Source organism: Jaculus jaculus, chromosome 19 (assembly GCF_020740685.1).
Source record: "Jaculus jaculus isolate mJacJac1 chromosome 19, mJacJac1.mat.Y.cur, whole genome shotgun sequence".
Taxonomy (NCBI): Eukaryota; Metazoa; Chordata; class Mammalia; order Rodentia; family Dipodidae; genus Jaculus; species Jaculus jaculus.
In genome coordinates this window covers 57,471,496-57,494,971 of record NC_059120.1, presented here as the reverse complement: position 1 = coordinate 57,494,971, position 23,476 = coordinate 57,471,496, and the positions used below count along the sequence as shown (strand labels likewise).

The window sequence follows — 23,476 nt, the reverse complement described above, 5'->3', positions numbered from 1 at the left end:
CCCAACACACCCCGTAGCCCGGGCGCACACACCACGTCCCACTTGTAGGGCGGGACCGAAGCTCCACTGGAGTGGCGGCGAGTTGGGGGTGAGACCCCCGCCAGGGGTCAGTGTCCAGCGCCGTCCCGCCCGCGGTGGGGAGCCACCTTGGGGGGTGGCGGTGGGATGCAGGGGGCCCTCCCAGCCGCCAGAGGTCGCGCTGCAGGCGGCCGCGCTCCGGGCAGGCAGGCGCTTGTCAGGGTCACGGCCGGCGGCCACGCTGGTGCAGGGGTGTGTGTGCGCGCGCCCTGGAGTTGGGGTGCTGCGGGGAGACAGGGTGCGAGATGAGCGGGGAGAGCGGGGTGCCCCGGAGAGCGCGGCGCCGCGGACGCCGGGACGGCCGCGCGGTCTGAGCCGCCGGCGCGTGGCGCAGCGCGGCGCGGCGCGGCGGGGACCGCCCAGACCTCCGCGCCGTCCCTCGGCCGGGCTCCCTCCTCCGTGCTCGGCGCCCTCGGCCGCCTCCACTCGCTGTCCGGCCCGCAAGCGCCATGTCCGGGGCCGGGTAGCCAGCCCCGAGCCCGCCCGCCCGCCGGCCCGCCCTCGACTCAGCCGTCCACGGGCCGGGCCGGCCGGTGAGCCGCGAGGCAGGCAGGCAGGTAGGGGCCGGGCGGGCGGCGGGCGGGGAAGCCGCGAGGGAGGGACGCGGGCGGGGGAGGGGGAGGGGCGTCCCGAGCACCCGCCCGCCGCCCCCAGCTGTGGCCCAGCGCTGCACATCTGGTTCCGCTTCCTCTCCCCCGGGGAAGTGAAAGCCCAGGGCCAGGGCGCAGCCTGCTGCTAGCTAGCGGGCCGTGCCGTGCCGTGCCGTGCCGTGCGGCGGGCACCCCATCCCCCTGCACCCTCCTGCTCCCGCGGGTGCCGGGCCCGGGCACCCATCCCTCCTCCTCCTCCTCGCTCCCTCCCTGGGGCCGAGGGGGGGGTGTCACGCGGCTGCCGGCGCTGCTGCCGTCACGTCCTCGGTCCCTCCTGGCTCCTTTGCGCTCAGTCTCCTTCCCCCCCATCCCTTCTGCGTGCCCTGTGTCCTAACCCCATTTCCCTGCGCCCCGACATCGTGTGGGCGTTGGGGCCCTCCACCTCCACCGTGTGACACCAGTGCCCTTTGCTTGTCCCAAAGGAGACAGACAGGGTTGCCCCATGTGTAGGACACCCCTCTGGCTGGGAGAGGGGAAGCTCCCCCCACATCCCCGGCCACCCCATGCACAGACCCTGAGGACCAGAGCCACCCGATGGCCTCTCAGAGGGTCACCGCCTGGGACACAGGGTTCCCCACTGGCCTGCAGTGCCTGAGAGAGGGTGCTGTGTGTCCTGGAGTTAAATCAAGAGCCTGACGCCGATGACTCCTGGCTTCACCTCCCACACATGGAGGCTAAATTTAGCTGGTGATGGGGCAAGTGTGGCCAGGTTAAGAAGAGAGCTGGCCAGCCGGCCTGGCTCCTCGGGTCTCTGCGGTGGCGTGGGGAGGGTTAGGGGAAGAATTTCGCTGGGCGTCCTTTGAGACATTCAGAGCCTCCTGGGCCTTGCCCAGGACCCTTAGCCTAAGGTTCCTACTTGACCTGACGCTGTGCTGGCACCTTGGAGATAGTGCTTTCCCCTCCCCCACGACACACACCCAGAGGCCCCACTTCTGCCGAGCACAGCTTCCTCTGCCCTTTCAGGAAGTAACCTCCCTGCCCCTCTGAAACACTCCTCCAGCTAGCGGGGGAAGGGGCTCCAAGCCACCCTCCAGCCTCTTTCCGACATTCAGCACCCCAGAAGCCTCAGGACTCTTGGGGCTCCTACTCCCCAGGGTTGGGCCATGGAGGCAGGTGAGAACGCGGTTACCAAGACTGTTGTGGGACTGAATCTCTTAGGGCTTGGCTGGGCAGCATAGGGCATGTGATGGTTGGAACTGTCTCCTCTAGCCATTTTGTATTTATTTATCTTTAATATGTTTTTTATTTATTTCAAAGATAGACAGATAGAGAGAATGGGTGCGCCAGGACCTCCAGCCACTGCAAACGAACTCCAGATGCATGTGCCATCTTGTGCATCTGGCTTACGTGGGTCCTGGGGAGTTGATCCTGGGTCCTTTGGCTTTGCAGGCAAGTTAAGTACCTTAACTGCTAAGCCATCTCCTCAGTCCTCCTCCAGCCACTTTGACTCTAAAACTGCAGGACATAGCTAAGGTTCCTGAAGGTGGGAATTCACTGGTTGTTCGTTGGGCCAGATTGGTGATCTTTGTGTTTTGTGAACTTTCCCAGAAATCTGTAGGAAGCTCTTAAAAATTCTTAGTAAAAGTGGGTGCTCCAAGAGCATCCCCTACATCAGGAGGTTCTTAGGATGTCATACCTGGAGCAAGCAGAAGGCCGGGATCCTCTTAGAAGGCTAAGATGGTATGATGTCATGGCTACAATGAATGAGTCATGCAGGTCATTGCGGAAAATAATCGTGGTCATAGTAAATGTGGTTGCATGTGTAGGGAGAGAGGAGGGGCCGGCCTTTAGAGGGGATAGGTGAGCAATATGATGTCAGAGCCCAGGTTCGCTGTGCGTGGTGAAGTTTGGGTTCTTTGGAGAGAGGGTTGGCACCACTGAGAGGAAGGGACGGGCCTGGTCTCTGAAGAGCTGTGGTGGGATTCGAGGGCCTTAACTGATGTCACAGCCGGGTGGGAGAGTTCAGGACTGGCTGACCATTTATCTTGTCTTTCGTGGGAAGGACTAGGAAGACCAAAAAGGGGGGAGGGGTGTCACTGGTTGTGATGGCAACACCACCCTCTCTTGCTCCATCTTGGTCTCCCTCTCAATTGACTATTCCAGATGCTGTGAGTGAAGGGGGGGCCATGGCAGAGGAGCGGCCCCCCCGGCTGGTGGACTATTTCGTGGTGGCTGGGCTTGCAGGAAACGGAGCACCTATCCCTGAAGAAACTTGGGTTCCAGAACCCACTGGGTCCTTGCGTCCTCCCCGGCCAGCCGATCCCATCACAGATGTGGCTGTCATTGCTAGGGCACTGGGTGAGGAGGTGCCCCAGGGCTACACATGCATCCTGACCTCCGCTGGGGGCCACCCTTTGGAACTCAGTGCTGGGCTACTGAGTGGAACTCAGCCAGTCATCTGCTACCGCAGGGGCCGTGACAAGCCCCCCCTCGTGGAACTGGGGTATGTGGCCCCTACATGTGCTGGCACCAGGGGAGATTGGGAGGGCTTCTGGGAGAGCTAGGAAGAGTAGGGATGTGAGTTGATGGGAGGCCTGTGGGAATGGGAGTGGAGGTTCAAGGTGCATGGACGTAGATTTGGGCTCACATGTTGGCACTGTTGTTCAGTAGCCCTCTACTCTTGGGCAGGTTCTGGAACCTTCTGAGGGCATGTTTCCTCATCTGCAAAGTGGGCGTAATAACTAATAACTCTTCACAGAGGTGGTTGATTCAGAAGATGAAATGGGATGACCCATGTGAGGGACTTAGAACAGTCCGTCACCTTTTTTTTTTTTTTTTTGGTTTTTCGAGGTAGGGTCTCAATCTGGCCCAGTTGACCTGGAATTCACTATGTAGTCTCAGGGTGGCCTCGAACTCACGGCAATTCTCCTGCCTCTGCCTTTGCCTCCCGAGTGCTGGGATTAAAGGCCGTGCACCCCCCCATGCCCGGCTGGGACAGTCCCGTCTGAGTGTGTTCACAAGTGGGAGCTGTGGAAGTCATGGGGGATGGTTATAGATTCAGAAACAGTACCCAAGGCAAAAGTGGGGAAGGACTCTGGAGGACAGAGTTCAGCTAGAAGAGGTGGGTTCTTGTCCCAGAGTTTGACCAAGCTGAGAGTGCATGGTGGGTCTGGGATACCAGGTAGACAGATCTGGCAAGGATGGCAGGGTCTTGGTGGGTTTTTTTTTTTTGTTTGTTTTTTTCTTTTCTGCCTTGACCTCTTCGTATTTTTCTGCTCAGGGTGTTCTACGAGGGGAAGGATCGTCCCAAGCCTGGCTTCCAAGTGCTTGATATGACACCGTACAGCCATTCAGCCAACCTGGCCCCCCCGGGCCCTGGACATCCCCGTACCTATCTCATGTACCGGCGGGCAGCGGAGGGGGCAGGGCTGCATGCCCTGGGCATCACTGACCTCTGCCTGGTGCTGCCCAGCAAGGGTGAGGGCACTCCACATACTTACTGCCGGTTGCCTCGCAACCTCAACCCTGGCATGGTGAGTGGCACTGAAGGGTCGCCAGCTGAGACCTGGGCACCCAGTGTGAGGATGTGGACACTGGGCACAAAGGACATCTGGTGACCTCTCACACCAGGGGCAGAGCAGAGGTGACTCACCCTGGGCTGTTGGGATTAGGGGCAGCTCTGAGGACAAAGGACGACCTAAGGGTGGGAGAGAGAAAATGGGCCCCGGAAACCTGAGTCATTCATTTGTCTTCTTGTCTCCTGTCATTTCTGGGGCAGTGGGGCCCGGCCGTGCACCTCTGTTACAAGGTGGGCCTGGCCAAGGCCAACACTCTGGCCTACGAGGCAGGTAAGTGGTCCCCTTGTCCCTCCTACCTTTAGACCCTCCACGTCCCTGTGCCCTGGTGCCACTTGGCTGGTACCTTCACTGATTTCCCCCTTGCCGCCTGCTCCCTTTCCTTGGAGTCTGATGGGCCCCTCCCTCTTTTGGGTGCTCTCAACTCTGCTGGGGTGTAGAGCTGCTGGGCCGCTACCCAGAGGAGGACAACGAGGCTTTCCCGCTGCCGGAGTCAGTGCCCGTCTTCTGCTTGCCCATGGGGGCCACCATCGAGTGCTGGCCTGCCCACACCAAGTACCCAGTACCCGTCTTCTCCACTTTTGTGCTCACGGGCGCTGCTGGTGATAAGGTGGGTGTGCGGGAGTGTGGTGAAGGGGTCCAGGCCGTACAGGGCCTGTCTGACCGCCCCACTACCCATGCCAGGTGTATGGTGCCGCCCTGCAGTTCTATGAAGCGTTCCCGAGGACCAGGCTGTCAGAGAGGCAGGCGCGGGCGCTGGGTCTGCTGAGCGCCGTGGAGCGGGGCCGCGTCCTGGGGGGCCGCGCGGTGCGGAGCCGGAGAGCCATCGCCGTGCTGTCGCGCTGGCCCGCCTTCCCGGCCTTCCGCGCCTTCCTCACCTTCCTTTACCGGTACTCTGTGTCCGGCCCGCACCGCCTGCCCTTGGAAGCGTGAGTACGGCCGCCCCGGCACCGCGCCGAGTATGACTGCCCCGGCACCGCGCCGCGCGCCCCAGGCCCCGGGGAGGATGCCGTTGGCATGGAGATGGGGCAGGGGATACAGGAGCTCCCGGGGAGGGGGAGGGCTGCACCGTGTGGTTGTGCATCTTGTTCAGTGGAAAATGCCACTGGCTGGTGGTTAAGTGGAGACCGAAATCCAGTCTGCTCTTTTCAGTTGGGTCTGGGCAAGGCCTTTTTTGTTTGTTTGTTTGGTGGTTTGTTTGGTTTTTCGAGGTAGGGTCTCACCCTAGCCCAGGCTGACCTGGAACTCACTATGTAGCCTCAGGGTGGCCTCCAACTCTTGGCGATCCTCCTACCTCTGCCTCCCGAGTGCTGGGATTAAAGGCGTGCGCCACCGTGCCCAGCTTGGGCAAGGTCTTGTATGTGTGTCCAGAGGGAATCTCTTGCTTTTTTTCTTACACACATGTAGTACACATCGGAACCCAGCTTTTTATTATTTATTTATTTGAGAGAGGGTCGGGGGGGGGAGAAGCAGATAGAGAGAGAATGGGTGCACCGGGGCCTCTAGCCATTGCAAACAAACTTCAGACGCATGTGCCACCCTGTGCATCTGGCTTATGTAGGTACTGGGGAGGCAAACTTGGGTCTTCCGGCTTCACAGGCAATTGCCTTAACCACTAACCCATCTCTATCCAGCCCCCAGCTGTTTTTAAATTTAAATCTAATTTAAATTTATATGAAAGTAGAGAGTTGTGGGGGGGGGATATGTGTGCCAGAGCCTCTGGCCACTCCACATTCATCTACCACTTTGTGCATCAGCTGTATGTGGGTATTGGGGAATTGAACCTGGGTCGTTAAGCCTTGAAGTCAAGCACCTTAACTACTGCTGCTCCATCCCTTCAGCCCCTCTTTGTTTTGTTTTGTTTTGATTTTTCGAGGTAGGATTTCATTCTAGCCCAGGTAGTCTCAGGCTGGCCTCAAACTCTTGGCAATCTTCCTACCTCTGCCTCCCGAGTGCTGGGGTTAAAGATGTTTGTCACCACACCGGGCTTTTTTTCTTTTCTTTCTTTAAAAAAAATATTTATTTATTTGAGAGAGAGGGAGAGAATGGTTGCACCAGGTCCTCTAGCCACTGAAAATCAACTCCAGATGCATGCACCACCATATGCATCTGGCTTATGTGGGTTCTAGGGAATTGAACCTGGGTCCTTAGGCTTCAAGGCAAGCACCTTAACTCTAAACCATCCCTCCAGTCCTCTTTTTTTCTTTTTTTTTACTTAAAAAAATTTAGCCAGGCATGGTGGCACAAGCCTTTAATCCCAGCACTCGGGAGGCAGAGGTAGGAGGATTGCTGTGAGTTTGAGGCTACCCTGAGACCCCATAGTGAGTTCGAGGTCAGCCTGGGCTAGAGTGAGACCCTACCTTGAAAAAAACCAAAAAAATAAATAAATAAAATTACTTTTATTTATTTAATTACAGATGGAGAGAGGGAGGGAGAGAAAGAGAGTGAGAATGGGCATGCCAGGGCCTCTAGCCACTGCAAACAAACTCCAGATGCATGTGCCCCCTTGTGCATCTGGCTAACGTGGGACCTGGAAAATCAAACCAGGGTCCTTAGGCTTTACAGACATGAGCCTTAACCTCTAAACCATCTCTCCAGCCCTTGTTTTTCTTTTTCTTTTTAATATATTTTATTTATTTATTTGAGAGAGAGAAAGAGGCAGAGAGAGAGGGAGAGAATGGGCATGTCAGGGCCTCCAGCCACTGCAGACGAACTCCAGACGCATGCACCCCTTGTGCATCTGGCTTACGTGGGTCCTGGAGAATCGAACTGGGATCCTTTGGCTTTGCAGGCAGATGCCTTAACCACTAAGCCATCTCTCCAGCCCTTATTTTTCTTTTGTTTTTGTTTTTGTTTTTTGAGGTAGGGTCTCACGCTAGCCCAGGCTGACCTGGAATTCACTATGGAGTCTCAGGGTGGCCTCAAACTCATGGTGATCCTACTACCTCTGCCTCCCGAGTGCTGGGATCAAAGGTGTGTGCCACCGTGCCTGGCTTTCTTTTTCTTTTTTTTTTTTTAAAGACAGGCTCATCTTAGTAAGGAGCTCTGGTTGGCGTTGAATCTTCTATGTAGGTGTGCCGCTCAATGCCTAGCGAAAGTCTCACTCTCTCTCTTTTTTAAAAATTTGATAAGTTCTGTGAATAAGGTGATCCAAGTCTCGGTGGGGTCCAGGAAGGAATGAGGCTCCTAGGGACATGAGATGGAAATGTGGGGGGGAAGGTTACTGATAGCCGGGGAGTCTGTCTCACTGGTTTCCCTCTCTTCCCCAGGCACATCTCCCACTTCATTCACAACGTCCCTTTCCCTTCCCCCCAGAGACCCCGTATCCTCGTGCAGGTGAGCACTGAGCCTGGGCCTGGGCTGGGTGTGCAAGGAGGGGAGTTGACAGGGCCTAGGTGTGAGTATCTTGACTCACGGCTCCTCTGCCCTCTCAGATGTCTCCCTATGACAACCTGCTCCTCTGCCAACCTGTATCCTCACCCCTACCCCTTAGGTATGTGCCCAGGCTGTGTGTGGGTGGGGGGGGAGGTGGCCTGTGATGACACAGGATGGGTCAAGGACTCTGCAGGCTGGCCCAGGTGGTGTCCGTGGCTAGTGTGTGGGAAAGAGGCCCCAGAGTCTCCTGGCGACCCCGTTTCTCCTCACGCCACCTGCAGCGGTGCCAGCTTCCTGCAGCTGCTGCAGAGCCTGGGCCCCGAGCTGGCTGTCACCTTGCTGCTGGCTGTCCTCACGGAGCACAAGCTGCTTGTGCACTCGCTGCGGCCGGACCTGCTCACCAGCGTCGGCGAGGCCCTCGTCTCGGTGAGCGCCGCCTTGTCCGTTTGACTTCCCCGCCACCGCTGCACTGTCCCTTCACTTCGCCTCGCTCTGGGGGGTGGGGGCGGCTGTCCTTAGTCTCTGTCCTTGGGGACAGCCTTCAGGGATAGGGTCCTTCTTGAAGACCAGCTCCAGCGGCTTCGTTCAACCTTCCCAAGGCCAGTGCTGTCTCGCCCCTGCACCCCCCCCCCCCCCCCCCCCGCAAACCCCGAGCTGATGCCTCAGGATCCACTCACTGGTTCTCATTCTCCGGTGCCTAGATGATCTTCCCACTGCACTGGCAGTGCCCCTACATTCCCCTGTGCCCGTTGGTGTTGGCGGATGTGCTGAGTGCCCCCGTGCCCTTCATTGTGGGCATCCACTCCAGCTATTTTGATCTGCATGACCCACCTGCTGATGTCATCTGTGTTGATCTTGATACCAACACGCTCTTCCAGTAAGAGGCCCGGTCTCATCTGGGGTCTACAGGGTGGTGAGCAGACGAGGGCTGGTGTATGTGGGTGTGGATGCTATTGGCTCAAAGGAGCTTTAGGCAAAAACAAGGAAGGGGAGGCTTGTGAGAAGTCCAACATCCTCTCTACTCGTGTGATTCCTCAGGACAGAAGAAAAGAAACTCCTCTCCCCTCGGACCTTGCCCCGCAAACCCTACAAGCTTTTGCTGGCCACGCTGACAACTTTACACCAGCAGCTGGACAAGAGTGAGAAGCTTGGTGGGAGGGGGAGGCTGAAAGCTGGTGTTTGCTGGCCTCAGAGCTCAGTTTGGGGGAATCTGCGGGGTTCTTCCTTGAAGAGCTTAGAGTTTAGATGTGGTGGGAATGAAACGAAATCACAGGGATGGATTGGCAGAAGGCCTGAGTACATCAACAAGGTTGAACCAGCAGCTGGGCATATTTTTTTCTAATATTTTTAAAAATCTTTTTAAATTTATTTATTTATTAGATATAGATGGACAGAGAGAGGGAGAGAAAATGGGCGCATCAGGGCCTCCAGCCACTACAAATGAACTCCAAATGTTTGTGCCACCTTGTGCATCTGGCTAATGTGGGACCTGGAGAATTCAACCTGGGTCCTTAGGCTTTGCAGGCCATCCCCTTAACTGCTAAATCGTCTCTCCAGCCCATGGCACACATCTTTAATCCCAGCACTCAGGAGGCAGAGGTAGGAGGATTGCTGTGAGTTCAAAGTCACCATGAGACTACATAGTGAATTCCAGATCAGCTTGGGCTAGACTGAGACCCTATCTTGGGGGAAAAAATATATAAATATAAAAAAGAAGGGCTGGGCTAGAGAAATGGCTGAAGGGTTAAGGAGGCACTTGCCTGCGAAGCCCAAGGACCCAGGTTAAATTCTCCAAGTCCCATGTAAGCCAAATGAACATGGTGGTGCATATGTCTGGTGTTCGTCTATAGTGGCTAGAGGCCTTGGTCCATCTATTTTCTTTCTCTCTCCCCTCTCTAATAAATAATTTTTTTGAGGGGGAGGGTTTCAAGATAGGGTCTCATTCTAGCCCAGGCTGACCTAGAATTTACTATGTAGTCTCAGGGTGGCCTCACTCACAGTGATCCTCCTACCTCTGCCTCCCGAGTGCTGGGATTAAAGGCGTGTGCCACTACGTCCAGCTAAATAAAACTATTTCAAGATTTATTTTTATTTATTTATTGGAGACAGTGAGAGGAAGAGAAAGAGGGAGAGAGACAGAGGGAGGGAGGGAGAGGGAGAGAATGGGCATGCCAGATCCTCTAGCCACTGCAAATGAACTCCAGACACATGTACCACCTTGTACATCTGGTTTACACAGGACCTAGAGAATCGAACCTGAATCCTTAGACTTCACAGGCAAGCGTCTTAACCACTAAGCCATCTCTCCAGCCCTCTAATAAATAGTTTCTTAAAATATTTATTTACGAAATCGGGCATGGTGGCGCATGCCTTTAATCCCAGCACTTAGGAAGCAGAGGTAGAAGGATCACCATGAGTTGAAGGCCACCCTGAGACTCCATAGTGAATTCCAGGTCAGCCTGGGCTAGAGTGATACCCTACCTTGAAAAACCAAAAAAAATAAAATAAAAAATACACACACACACAAATGCATGCACACCATGTGTGGTGGTGCACACCTTTAATCCAGCACCAGAGTGAGACCCTACCTCAAATCAAACAAACAAACAAAATTTTTATTTACTTATTTTATTTGAGAGAGCAAGAGGAGAAGCAGAGAGAGAGAGAGAGAGAGAGAGAGGGTATGCCTGGGCCTTCAGCCCCTGCAAATGAACTCCAGATGCATGTGCCACTTTGTGCATCTGGCTTTACGTGGGTACTGGGAAATCAAAGCACTTTAACCACTAAGCCATCTCTCCAGCCCTCTAATACATAAATAAATTTTCAAAACTATTTCATTTGTATTTATTTATTTGACAGAGAAAAAGGGAGGGGAAGAGAGAGAATGGGCACACCAGGCCCTCCAGCCACTGAAAACAAACTCCAGACATATGCGCCCCCTTGTGCATCTGGCTAACAGTCCTGGAGAATCGAATCTGGGTCCTTTGGCTTTGCAGACAAATGCCTTAACTATTAAGCCATCCCTCCAGCCTAATAAATAAAATTATTAATTTTTTTTTAAAGGAGGTTGAACTTCTCAGCAGGGAGGCTTGAAACTCATGTAGGATTTTTTTGTTTTGTTTTGTTTTGAGGTAGGGTCTCACTAGCCCAGGCTGACCTGGAATTCACCATGTAGTCTCAGGGCGGCCTCGAACTCACGGTGATCCTCCTACCTGTGCCTCCCAAGTGCTGGGATTAAAGGCGTGTGCCACCACGCCCGGCTACTAAAGGTAGGTTTTTAGCCATTCTTGGTGCAAGGTTTGGCAGAGGTGGAAACACTGGCGTGAGGAGCTGGGTGAGGCCGGTTCTGTGGGTGCCGGCCTTGACTCTCAGGCGTGTTGGTCCCCAGCTTACACTGGACCGGAGGAAGAGACCTCCCTGGAGTTCCTGCTGACCGACTACGAGGCCGTGTGCGGCCGCCGGGCCCGCCTGGAGCGAGAAGTGCAGGGAGCCTTCCTGCGTTTCATGGCCTGTCTGCTCAAAGGCTACCGGGACTTCCTCCGCCCTCTCATCCAGGCCCCCTCGGAGGGGGCGCGAGACGTTGAGAACCTCTTCTATCTTCAGGGTGATGAGGGCCTCTCCCTGCTTGCAGTGTCGAGGGCGGGCATGGCCAGGGGCTGGCCTCCATGATGAAGGCATTTTGGGGGGACTGGGAGCCTCTCGATTGCCACTTACTTCCCTCATGCTTTGAGCCATTCACGCTTCTTGTCTCGGAGTGAGTCAGGGCACAAGGACGAACCAGATAGGTGCTGCTTTCTAGAAGCCCTGGGCATAGGGTGGTGAGCGGCACCCAGGGGTACCGCTCTGTTGGGTGTCCCGCCCTTGGGAGTCTCTAGCAGTAGACTACATGATAAAAGGGATTCTGTGGATAATGATGCTGACCTGGTTACGTGGTGTGTGAGGCCTTGTCCCAGAGAGGCCAAAGCCACGTCAGACTTCGGCAGCTGTGGGTCCTGGGTGGCCAGAGGACCGAGAGTGGATGCAAGGAGGGTCTGGCTGTGGCCGAGAGGGCTGGGGACCTTCCTCTCCGGACTGATCCTCCCCCCGGCCCCCCGCAGGTTTCCTCAAGTCCCGGGAGCGCTCCAGCCACAAGCTGTACTCCCAGCTGCTGCACACGCAGATGTTCTCCCAGTTCATCGAGGAGTGCTCCTTCGGCTCTGCGCGCCACGCCGCCCTCGAGTTCTTCGACTCTTGTGTTGACAAGGTATTGGGCATTCTGTACGTACGTATCCATTGGCCTCTGCTCCCCTCCCCATTGTCTCTGTTGTCCCCTGGCTTGTGGACACAATGCATGCCGTAGCTGTGACTGCAGTGAGGCCTCTGAAGTTACTTAGAAGGCAGAGCCCGGGAAGCTATACATAGTGGTCCTGTGCCTACTGCCTGCCCGGCCCTCCCTCCATCCCCCAGCTGTGTCTTCAAGACTCTAGATATGCTTTTCTGGGAGGTGCTGTCTTCTAGCTACCCTGGCTTGCTCTGTCTGTCTGTCTGTCTGTCTCTCTCTCTCTCCCCAGGGTCTCGCGTATCCTAGGCTGGCCTCGAATTCCTTAAGTAGCTGAGTATGAGGATGGACTTCTGATCCTCCTGCCTCTGCTGATGTAACAGGCCTGCTCCGCCACGCCGGCTTTACGAAGTCATGGTGTCCCGCGTGCGACACGAGCAATCTGCCGACGGAACTCTGTCCCCAGCCCAGTGCTGACTCTCCGACCGTCCTGTTCTAGGTCCATCCAGAGCAGGAGAAGCCTGAGCCAACGCCCTTAGTGGAGTTGGAGGAACTGTCAGGAAGTGAACTCACTGTCTTTATCACCCCCCCAGAGGAACCCCCAGTCACGGACAGCGGTGAATCCGCTCCCCAGTACTGGTGAGAGGACTCTCTCCGTTCACACAGTCCAAGACCCGTGCTTGGTTAGCCCCGTGCTCGGTGCCCCATGTTGCTTCTCTGTGCCCCTCCAGTTACGATGGGTTCCCAGAGCTACAACCTGAGCTGTTTGAGTCTCCCCAGGCAAAGCAAGGGGCCCTGCCTGTGCCGGGCCCATGCCGCAGCACACCCAGCAGTCCTGCCCCTCGCCGCACCAAACAGGTAACCAGCAGGTGGGCTTCGCAGGGGGGCTTGGCTCGAGCCATGGGCTTTGACTTCAGTTTCATGGGTCACTTACGGGTAATAATGGTGCTTCTCCCCCAAAGCTGTTAGGAGGTTTGCATAAGCCTGGCCCAGCAAAAGCACTGTACACACAGTAGTTTTTGTTACTACTGTCTTCCTCATCCTCATCTTTTTGTTGTTGTTGCTCTTTTTCTTTGCTTTTTTGAGGTAGGGTTTCACTCTAGTCTATTCTGACCTGGAATTCACTGTGTAGTCTTGGGGTGGCCTCGATCTCATGGTGATCCTCCTACCTCTGCCTCCCAAGTGCTGGGATTGAAAGTGTGCACCACCACGCCAGGGGTGTGTGTGTGTGTTTAATATTTATTTATTGTTTTAGAGAGGGAGAATTGGTGTGCCAGGGCCTCAGCCACTGAAGTCACATGCAAGATTCTTGTGCCACCTAGTGGGCATGTGCGGCCTTGCGCGTGCCTCACCTTTGTGCGTCTGGCTTACGTGGGATCTGGAGAGAGTCGAATATGGATTTTTAGGCTTCACAGGCAAGCACCTCAACAGCTGACATCTCTCCAGTTGCTTCATCATCTTTTTTAAAAAAAAGTTTTTATTTATTTCAGATAGAGAGAGGCAGATAGAGAGATAGATGAGCATGCCTCTGGGGCCTCCTAACCACCATAAACAAATTCCACATGCAGGTGCCACTTTGTGCATCTGGCTTTACATCAGTACTGGGGAAATGAACCCAGGTCATCAGTCTTTGCAACCAAGTTCCTTAACCACTGAGCCATCAGTCCTCACTCTCACTCTTACTCTCTCTGCTCGCAAATAAATAAAAAGTAAAAAATAAGCTGGGTGTGGTGGCATGTGCCTTTAATCCCAGCACTTAGGAGGCAGAGATAGGATCTCCATGAGTTTTAGGCCACCCTGAGACTCCATAGTGAATTCCAGGTCAGCCTGGACCAGAGATTTTAGACCCTACCTCAAAAAAACAAAACAAACAAATACCAATAACAACAAAAAACATAGAGTTAGAGAGATGACTTAGGCATTAAGGCACTTACCAGCAAACCTAAAGGACCCACATAAAGCCAGATGTACAAGGTGGCACATGTACCTGGAGTTTTTCTCTCTCATAAATAAATGAATAAATAAGTAAATATAATATTAAAAAATAAAAGGAGGAGGAGCCAGGCATGGTGCTGTAAGTCTTTAATAAAATCCAGCATTTGGGAGGCAGAGGTAGGAAGACTGTCGTGAGTTAGAGGCCAGCCTGAGACTACATAGTGAATTACAGGTCAGTCTGGGCTAGAGCAAGACCCCACCTGGAAAAAAGCAAGAAAAGAAGAAGGAGGAGGAGGAAGAAGAAGAAAGAAAGAGAGAAAGAAGGAAGGAAGGAAGGAAGGAAGGAAGGAAGGAAGGAAGGAAGGAAAAAGGGAAAGGAAAAGAAAAGAAAGAAAGGAAGGACAGACTGGGGAGATATCTTAGTGGTTAAAGACACTTACTTCAAAGCCTGACTGCCCAGGTTTAATTCCTCAGTTCTTACATAAAATGGTACATGCATCTGGAGGCCCTGGTGCACCCATTTCTCTAATTCTCTCTCCTCTGCTTGCAAATGAGTCAATACAGAAAACGAAAGGAAACCTGCCTTTTGTCTTAGTATGTCTCCCCCCACCCCCGGCCTCGCCCAGGAGATGAAGATTGCGCAGCGGATGGCACAGAAGTCCGCGACTGTGCCCGAGCTCTGGGCCCGGTGCCTGCTGGGGCACTGCTACGGCCTGTGGTTCCTGTGTCTGCCTGCCTACGTGCGGTCGGCGCCCTCCCGCGTGCGGGCACTGCACACGGCCTACCATGTGCTGCGTGAGATGGAGAACCGCAAGGTGGTGCTTCCTGACGAGGTAGGCAGCCGCTGCTGGCGTCCCTAGTCCCAGGCAGGTTTGTCCAGCCGTGGTGGCTGTGAGAGGGGCACTTGGCGGGGTCGAGGAAAGAGACGGCCGGTGCTCCGTCAACATTCAGAGTCAGCGAGCATGTTCAGGGAGCAGCAGAGCAGCAGGGAGCTGTCAGGGCCACTGAGCTCTGTGAGAATTCAGAGGTGGAGGAGGCCGGGTGTGGTGGTGCACGCAGCACACCTTTCATCCCACACCCGGGAGGCAGAGGTAGGAGGATCGCTGTGAGTTCGAGGCCACCCTAAGACTCCATAGTGAATTCTAGGTCAGCCTGGGCTAGAGTGAGACCCCACCTCAAAACAAAAAACAAAAACAAAAAACCTGAAATACGGGCTTAGTGGTCAAGGCACTTGCCTGCAAAGTCAAAGAATCCAGATTCTAGTCCCAAGTACCCATGTAAAGCCGGATGCACAAGGTGGCACATGTGTCTGGAGTTCATTTGCAGTGGCTAGGAGGCTCTGGTGCGCCCATTCTCTCTCTCTCTCTCTCTCTCTATTTAGCCTTTGCCCCTCCTCCTCTTAAATAAATAAATCAATAAATAAAATATTTTTTAAAACCTGAACAACAAAAATGACAAAAAGGGAGCCAGGTGTCGAGGCTCATGCTTCACATCCCAGCACTGGGGAGGCAGAGGTAAGAGGATCGCTGTGAGTTCAAGGCCACCCTCAGAATGCACAGTGAATCCTAGGTCAGCCTGGGCTAGAGTGAGATCTTACCTCGAAAAACCAAAAAGAAAAAACAAAAATAATTAATCAATTAATTAAGTAATTTAAGAAAGGAGGTGGGGGCCAGAGAAATGGCTTAGTGGTTAAGGCATTTACTTGCAAAGCCAAAAGATCCTGGTTCGATTCCCCAGGACCCTCATAAGCCAGATGCACAAGGGGGTGCATGTGTCTGGAGTTCGTTTGCAATGGCTGGAGGCCTTGGTGTGCCTATTCTCTCTCTCAAATAAAGAAGTAAATAAATATTTTTTAGAAAAAGGAGAGGGTGCCAGCTTACACTATGTATTCTGCCCTCTCTCTCAAAAAAAAAAGTATATAAACAAATATGTTAAAAAAAATAGGAGCTGGAGAGATGGCTTAGTGGGTGAGCACTTGCCCTTGAAGCCTAAGGACCCTGGTTCGAGGTTCAATTCCCCAGAACCCACGTTAGCCAGATGCACAAGGTGACACATGTATCTGGAGTTCGTTTGCAGTGGTTAGAGGTCCTGGCATGCCCATTCTCTTTCTCTCTCTCTCTCTCTCTCTCTCTCTCTCTCTCTCTCTCTATCTGTTTGCCTCTTTCTCACTCTGTCTTTTGCTCTAAACAAATAAATGAAAATTAAAATTAAAAATAAGGAAATGAAAGGAGGTGGGAGAGGGTGCGGGCTTATGTTCTCCATTCTGTCTCCCCTCGGCCAGGTCTGTTACAGGGTGCTGATGCAGCTCTGCTCACACTACGGGCAGCCCGTGCTGTCTGTGCGCGTCATGCTGGAGATGCGGCGGGCGGGCGTCGTGCCCAATACCATCACCTACGGTTACTACAACAAGGTACTGGAGGAGCAGGGGGGCGGCCTGTGCCGGGCTGGGTTTGGGGAAGATGCTGCTGCCGTCCCTGCTCCAGGCACCTTCCAGGCCTTTTTCACCCCCCCTGCTCCCGAGGCGCCTTCACACTGACAGGCGCTTTCCTCATCTGGCCTCCCACCCACAGCCCACCCCCCCCCCAACCAGAGCGAGCACAGAGCCAACGTGCCAGGCGCTGTGCCGGACTCAGTGCGCATTTTCGAGCATTTTCTCTCCACAGTGCCCGTAGGCTGGAATGATCATGGGGGGGGCAGATAAGTCGAAGTTGCAGAGAATTCATAACTTTCCCAAGACCCCTCAGTGAACAAGCCAGGGGTCCGAATGTGAGCGAATGCACATCCATGTTTCCTGATCTTGGCCTGTTAGCCGTGACCCTAAAGTACCTTCTGTTTTTCAGATGTGGAAATTAAATGACCCAAAAATTGAAATTATTTAATTTATTTACTTATTTGAGAGAGAGAGAGAGAGAGACAGATAGAGAGAGAATGGGCATGCCAGGGCCTCCAGCCACTGCAAAGGACTTCCAGATACATACGCCACCTTGCACAACTGGCTTACATGGGTACTGGGGAATTGAACCTGGGTCCTTAGGCTTTGCACAAGCACCTTTACTGATAATCTATCTCTCCAGCCCTGAAATGATATTTTCAAAGCCATTCAGTTTGTAAATAGTACAGTCTAGCCAGGTGTGGTAGCACACGCCTTTTAATCCCAGCTCTCAGGAGGCAGAGGTAGGAGGATCACTGTGAGTTCGTAGGCCAGCCTGAGACTACAGAGTGAGTTCCAGGGCAGCCTGGGCTAGAGTGAGACCTTACCTTGAAACAAACAAAATAGTACAGTCTAGTCATACATTTTTGGCTCTGCTCCTGATAATGGCTGAGCCATTGGCCAGACAGTCCTAGGCAGGATATCTGGAGGGAAAGGTGGTCCCTGGGGCCCTAGGACAGAAGATTAGGTATCACTGGGGTCAGAGTGTGGAATCAGACCATCCTGGTTGGTACTGTGCTTGGCAGGCTGTGCTGGAAAGCAAGTGGCCATCTGGTACACCTGGTGGGCGCCTGCGCTGGGCCAAGCTCCGGAATGTCGTCCTGGGGGCTGCTCAGTTCCGCCAGCCCTTGAGAGAAAGGCAGCGACAGCAGCAGCAGCAGCAGCAGCAGCAGCAGCAGCAGCAGCAGCGGTCGCGGCCGCCACAACAGGCGGCCAGGCACCAGGAGACAGGCAGCTCTGAGACAGGTGGGTAGGGCCTCGTGAGGCAGCCTTGGGGTCAGCTGTAGTGGATCATGCCTGCAATTCTAGTGCTTGGCCTGGAGAACTGCTGTTTCTTTAAGGCAAGCCCGCACCACACTCTCGGTGAGATCCTAGCTGGACTGCCATACTCAGAGATGCCATCTAAAGAAACAGCTGGAACAGGGATGGCCAGGTTCAGATGGAGAGCTGGGCCTGGCCTTGTGGTTAGCATGTGGCTTCTGGGGATGGGCCAGTTGCATTTGTTTGGTAGTAAAAGGCATATGTTTCTACCTTGGAGGACCTCTGCAAACCCAGGTCCGTCTGGGGGGCTGTTTTGGAATAGGGGCAAAACTCTTCTGTCTCCCGTAGAGGCCTTTCTGGAGCGCCCCTCGCCAACCCGCCCCCTCCAACGCCAGACAACTTGGGCTGGGCGAAGTCTGAAGGAATCAGCATCACCCGTTGGGCGCCTTGTGAAGAGTGGCAGCCTAGGGAGTGCCCGGGGGGCACAGCCCACGGTGGAGGCTGGTGTGGCTCACAGTGAGTGCGCTTATCCGGATGCCCCTCTCCTTCCCTCCAATGGAACTTTCCTAACCGCTTGCCAGGGAGACAGGGGGGAAAACTAGGGCCAGGGTAGAGGGTGGCCCTCTGTAGTAGGTAGTGGCACTGTGTCCTCTGAGGGAATCTTGTCACGGTGAGTTGTGGTGCTGGAGTTTCTGTAGCTGGGGATTGTCTTCACCTAGGAGAAGGGTGGCTGGAAGACAGCTGGGCTTCATTTCTCCATTCTCTTTGGTCCTGCAGTGATTGAGGCCTTGGGGGTCCTGGAACCCCGTGGATCACCCCTGCCTTGGCATGATGGAAGTCTCTCAGATCTGAGCCTCACAGGGGAGGAGCTGGCACCTGGAGGGAGCCCAGGGGGCTCGGGCTCAGCACTGAGTGCCCAGTCCACCGACACCCCTGGAGGGCTAAGTAGGCGGGGATCCAAAGCCAGCGCACGCCAGGATGAGGCTGGCACCCCCCGACGAGGGCTGGGTGCCCGCCTGCAACAGCTGCTCACTCCTTCCCGCCGCTCCCCTGCTGCCTCTCGCATCCCCCCAGCTGATCTGCCCCCTGACCTGCCCACCGCAGCCCTCCGCAGTCCCATGGACAGCCTGCTGTGGCCCCGGGAGCGCCCTGGATCCACTGCTTCTGAGGTAGCCAGCAAGGGGAGGTCCAGTTACCCTGTGATTGACAAGGCCCGGGGTGGTGCCAGGTAGATGGGCCTGGAGGGCAAGAGGCTGCTCCCTGGGAGGATGCCCAAGGAGGAGGCTCTGAGAGTGGATGGAGCCAGCATTCTGCATGAAGGGGTATGGGGCTGGTTGACTGTGATTTCTCATGTAACGGCAGAGCTCAGCCTCTCTGGGCAGTGAATGGGACCTCTCAGAGTCTTCTCTCAGCAGCCACAGCCTCCGCCGTTCTTCTGAGCGCCTCAGCGACGCCCCTGGACCCTTCCAGCCACCTTCCCTTGAAGTGAGGATAACGCACTGCCCACACCCCGCTCCTTCCCCCAGCAAAGGCAGGGGACGGGAGGAGGTGGACAGAGGCCGTGGGTGGGCTTCAGCATGCCGAGGCCCGGCCGGACCTGTTGCCTGGGCTCTCCCTGCCCGTAGATCCTGCTGTCCAGCTGCTCCTTGTGCCGCGCCTGTGACTCACTGGTGTATGATGAGGACATCATGGCCGGCTGGGCACCTGACGACTCTAACCTCAACACGACGTGTCCCTTCTGCGCCTGCCCCTTTGTGCCTCTGCTCAGTGTCCAGACCCTTGATGCCCGGCCCAGGTGCCCAAAGCAAGGCGAGTGCCGTGGGTGGGACAGGGACGTGGCACTGCAAGAGCTGACCCATCTCCTGCTGTCCCCTGTCGTGCCCTCAGTCCCAAGCCTGTCCCTGCCGGTGCCGGTGGCAACAAAGACGCTCCTGTCCCTGGGGGTCCTGGCCCCGTGCTCAGTGACCGCAGGCTCTGCCTGGCTCTGGATGAGCCCCAGCTCTACAATGGGCATACGGGGGTAAGGACTGGGCCCAAGGCATATGGGGAATGGATTCTGTGTGGTTTTTATTTTTTTAATTTTTTGTGTGTTATGTTTATTTATTTGAAAGTGACAGAGAAAGAGGCAGAGAGAGAGAGTGAGAGAGAATGGGCACGCCAGGGCCTCCAGCCACTGCAAACGAACTCCAGATGCGTGTGCCCTCTTGTGCATTTGGCTAACATGGGTTCTGGGGAATCGAGCCTTGAACTGGGGTCCTTAGGCTTCGTAGGCAAGTGCTTAACTGCTAAGCCATCTCTCCAGCCCTGTTTTTATTTTTTGAGGTAGGGTCTTGCTCTAGCCCAGGCTGACTTGGAGTTTGTTGTGTAGTCTCAGGGTGGCCTTGAACTCACAGAGATCCTCCTACCTCTGCCTCCCGAGTGCTGGGATTAAAGGCGTGCGCCACCACGCCTGGCCCGAGTGTGGGGAATGGAAATGCGTTGTCTTGGGTGGGAATGGGGTTGAGAGGTGGTGTCAGGTAGGTGGGCATCGAGTGTAAGTCCGGAACCTTTCAAACTTGCTGGTTCAGTGTGAGGCAGCGCAGTGGGCGTGGGCCCTTGGCACATGACCCTGACCAGCCTCCTGCTTTGTGCCTGACAGGGTGCCTCCCAGCAGATTGAGGGTGGGGCGTGGGCATACCTGAGCCCCCTGGTGCTGCGCAAGGAGCTGGAGTCGCTGGTTGAGAACGAGGGCAGTGAGGTGTTGGCGTTGCCTGAACTTCCTGCTGCTCACCCCATCATCTTCTGGAACCTTCTGTGGTATTTCCAACGGCTGCGCCTGCCTAGTGTTCTACCAGGATTGGTTTTGGCTTCCTGTGATGGTCCCCCATCCAGCCAGGTCAGCGCCTCCATGTGTTCCTTGCTTCCATGTGTCACCCACGCACCTCCCAGCTCTCGGCCCCTTAGCCCCGTCCTCACCTCCCAGCTCTCAGCCCCCCTTAGCCCCGTCCTCACTTCCTAGCTCTCGGCCCCTTAGCCCCGTCCTCACCTCCCAGCTCTCAGCCCCCCTTAGTCCCGTCCTCACCTCCCAGCTCTCGGTCCCTTAGTCCCGTCCTCACTTCCTAGCTCTCGGCCCCTTAGTCCCGTCCTCACCTCCCAGCTCTCGGTCCTTTAGCGCCGTCCTCACCTCCCAGCCCTCGGCCCCTTAGTCCCATCCGTCCCCGGCACTGGAGGAAGCCTGGGCTGTGTTGTCTGCTGTAGCTGAGCCCTGTATTTTACCACTCTGAGCCTCAGTTTTGTTACCAGCAGTATGGCACAAACAGCGACCTCACAGGGCTATTGAATAGGTATTTTATGTGCTTCCTAGCATCTGGAAAACAATGCATTTAATGTTCATTCCACCAGCATTTGTTGAACATCTTTTAGGTTCCAGGTATTAGGAAAATAATGGATTAAAACAAAGCCTTTGGGGCTGGAGGGAAGGGCTTAGTGGCTAAGGCGCTGGCCTACAAAGCCAAAGGACCCAGGTTTGATTCCCCAGGTCCCATGTCAGCCAGATGCACAAGGGGGCGCATGTGTCTGCAGTTCATTTGCAGTGGCTGGAGGCTCTGGCACGCCCATTCTCCCTCTCTCCCTCTCTTTCTATGTCAAATAAATTAATAAATAATTTAAAAAAACAAAGTCTTTGCTCAAGAGATGGGAGATGAGGGTTCCTTTCTGCTCTCTCCTGGATTATGTTCTGTAATGCCCTCTGTTTCTGTGAACCTTCCAATCTCCTCCTTGTGCTCTGTCTCCTGCCCAGTGAGCTCAGGCTGTCTTCCCCGTCTCCGTCCCCCAGGCACCGTCGTCTTGGCTGACCCCCGATCCAGCCTCCGTGCAGGTGCGATTGCTGTGGGATGTCCTGACCCCTGATCCTAACAGCTGCCCACCTCTCTACGTGCTCTGGAGGGTCCACAGTGAGTTTGGCATATCTGATTTGGGGTTCAAGGGGCTGGTCTCCCTGTTTGGTGGCCCTGGTGCCAACCGGACCTTCCTCTCCCGGAAGGCCAGGTCCCCCAGCGGATCGTGTGGCCGGGCCCGGTGCCGCCGTGTCTCAGTCTGGCTTTGCTGGAGTCAGTCCTGCGCCACGTGGGGCTCAGTGAGGTGCACAAGGCTGTGGGGCTCCTGCTGGAGACTCTGGGACCCCCTCCCACTGGCTTGCACCTTCAGAGGTACGGTGCCCCCGCCTGCCCGGCCCTTGCCCTGTTCTTCACACCACCTTATTTTTATCGCTCAAACCTTTCTGTGCCCGCCACAGGGGCATCTACCGCGAGATCTTATTCCTGACAATGGCTGCCCTGGGCAAAGACCACGTGGACATAGGTGAAGGCCGCAGAGACGGGGCTGAGGAGTTGGGGGTGTGGAACCAGGTGTGGAAGTTTGGGATCCTAATGTGTCAACTTGCGTCTTTTTCCCTAGTGGCCTTTGACAAGAAGTACAAGTCTGCCTTTAACAAATTGGCCAGCAGCATGGGCAAGGAGGAACTGCGCCAGCGGCGGGCACAAATGCCCACTCCCAAGGCCATTGACTGCCGGAAATGCTTTGGAGCACCTCTGGAATGCTAGGGACCCTTTGGCTCCCCTTTCCAGCCCGGGACTGGGAGGTGAGGGAGCGAGGGTCTGGACATAACCTCTTCCCTATTCCCTTCAGAGGGGCGTTGGGGAGAGGCCTGGAAGCCTGCTCGGCCGAGGCTGCAAGTGGGAACAGCAGGAAGAGGGACCTGCTGTGACCGAAAGCCACGCTTCCCCATCTCCAACCTGCCCATTTTGTTTGCCTTGACGTGGGGGAGAGCTGGAGGACTTGGCACAAGTCTGTTACGCCCCGGTTCTGTCTAGGAACTCCTCTCCAGGGTATCCCTAGATCTACAATGCCCTGGTAGTCTTATAAGTTTTTGTTTTAAAAAACAACTGGAAGGATACAGGGCCTCCTGAGCCCGAGTGGAAGGGAGGACTCCCATCCCCCACCACTGACGGCTCCCTTCCTCACTGATGCTGAAGGAGCTCAAAGCTCTCCATGCCTTTCGGTCTTAGTGTTGATATTTTATTTCAAGTTATTTATTCTGGAGCCACAGCTCCCACGCATAGGAAGTTCTCACGGAGAGAAACAGAGAAAGGAACCGGGGCGCCACGCTTTGTAGCTCCTTGCAAGCCAGGCACTGGGACCTCGAGGGGCCTCAGGTCTCCCCTTGGGAAGAGTTTGGCGCCTCGTCCAGTCCTTGTCCTTCTCGTCCACGCCTCCTCGGGGAATGTCTCACCCACCCAGGGTTCTGACCTGTGCAATAAGGATTGTTCCCTTGCAAAGTTGTGTTGGATGTAAATATAATAAAAGCTGCTCTGTCTTTTTTTCTTCTGCCTCCTGTTCCTTGGATTTGGGGTAGTCGGGGATTGAATACCTCACAGTTGCACCTGGCTTATACATTCTGTTTTCCACCTTTCCGTCCTTTGCCCCATTTTTGCCGATCACGTCCAGTGTGGGCCCCTTGGAGCAGGAGAGGGGTGGATCTGGCTCCGGCTATGGCAGTGCCAGTCTGCGTAGCACTTCCAGCCCGCCCACACAATCACCCCCTTGTCCCTCATCTGTATCCCACACAAAGGCTCCATTCTCAGGGGCACCCTGAGCTCATCTTTGCCTTATTTCCTCTTTCCCAGTGTCTCCCCCCCAATGCCCACACCCCCCCCCACCCCCCCTCCACAGAGATGACAACTTTCTCCGGTAGTTGATGTTGGCGCTCCGCAGGCCGCCCAGGGACGCTGGCAGCCACCCCAGCCCCGGTTAGACGGTGCAGAGTCTGGCTGCGCTCCTGCAACTCAGGGTCTCAGCCTGAAGGCGGCGCTGCGACAACAGGAGCCAAGAGGAAGGGGGCTTGTTACATGTGAATGTCAGGCAGGTGGGCCTAATTGGTTTTTTTTGTTGTTGTTTGTTTTTGTTTTTAGAGGTAGGGTCTCACTTTAGCCCAGGC

At 55.2% G+C, this 23,476-nt stretch overlaps 1 protein-coding gene across 5 annotated transcripts; it reads left to right on the top strand.

The window, feature by feature from the left end:
• The first annotated feature begins 87 nt into the window (after positions 1 to 87).
• Positions 88 to 22,862, top strand: Dennd4b (DENN domain containing 4B). Of its 5 annotated transcripts, none has more exons than XM_045138209.1 (28): positions 88 to 106; positions 2,832 to 3,171; positions 3,949 to 4,201; positions 4,447 to 4,516; positions 4,684 to 4,853; positions 4,928 to 5,172; positions 7,513 to 7,579; positions 7,678 to 7,736; positions 7,900 to 8,044; positions 8,320 to 8,495; positions 8,657 to 8,757; positions 11,007 to 11,222; positions 11,716 to 11,861; positions 12,376 to 12,515; positions 12,608 to 12,734; positions 14,438 to 14,644; positions 16,093 to 16,221; positions 17,268 to 17,487; positions 17,851 to 18,018; positions 18,280 to 18,671; positions 18,865 to 18,987; positions 19,128 to 19,297; positions 19,390 to 19,522; positions 20,141 to 20,377; positions 21,317 to 21,434; positions 21,524 to 21,689; positions 21,776 to 21,840; positions 21,937 to 22,862. In XM_045138209.1, exons 2-28 carry the CDS (start codon positions 2,855 to 2,857, stop codon positions 22,080 to 22,082), a joined length of 4,506 nt encoding a protein of 1,501 aa, XP_044994144.1. In that variant the 5' UTR covers positions 88 to 106; positions 2,832 to 2,854; the 3' UTR covers positions 22,083 to 22,862. The 5 variants fall into 5 exon arrangements, with proteins under 5 accessions (XP_044994144.1, XP_044994143.1, XP_044994141.1 ...); XM_045138208.1 differs by lacking the exon at positions 88 to 106 and adding an exon at positions 581 to 635; XM_045138206.1 differs by lacking the exon at positions 88 to 106 and adding an exon at positions 1,050 to 1,841.
• The last annotated feature ends 614 nt before the right edge of the window (positions 22,863 to 23,476 follow it).

Coding starts and splice junctions, on each gene's coding strand:
- Dennd4b (XM_045138206.1), top strand. Junction 4,202..4,446: donor GCAACCTCAACCCTGGCATG/GTGAGTGGCACT, acceptor TTTCTGGGGCAG/TGGGGCCCGGCCGTGCACCT. Junction 8,496..8,656: donor GATACCAACACGCTCTTCCA/GTAAGAGGCCCG, acceptor GTGATTCCTCAG/GACAGAAGAAAAGAAACTCC.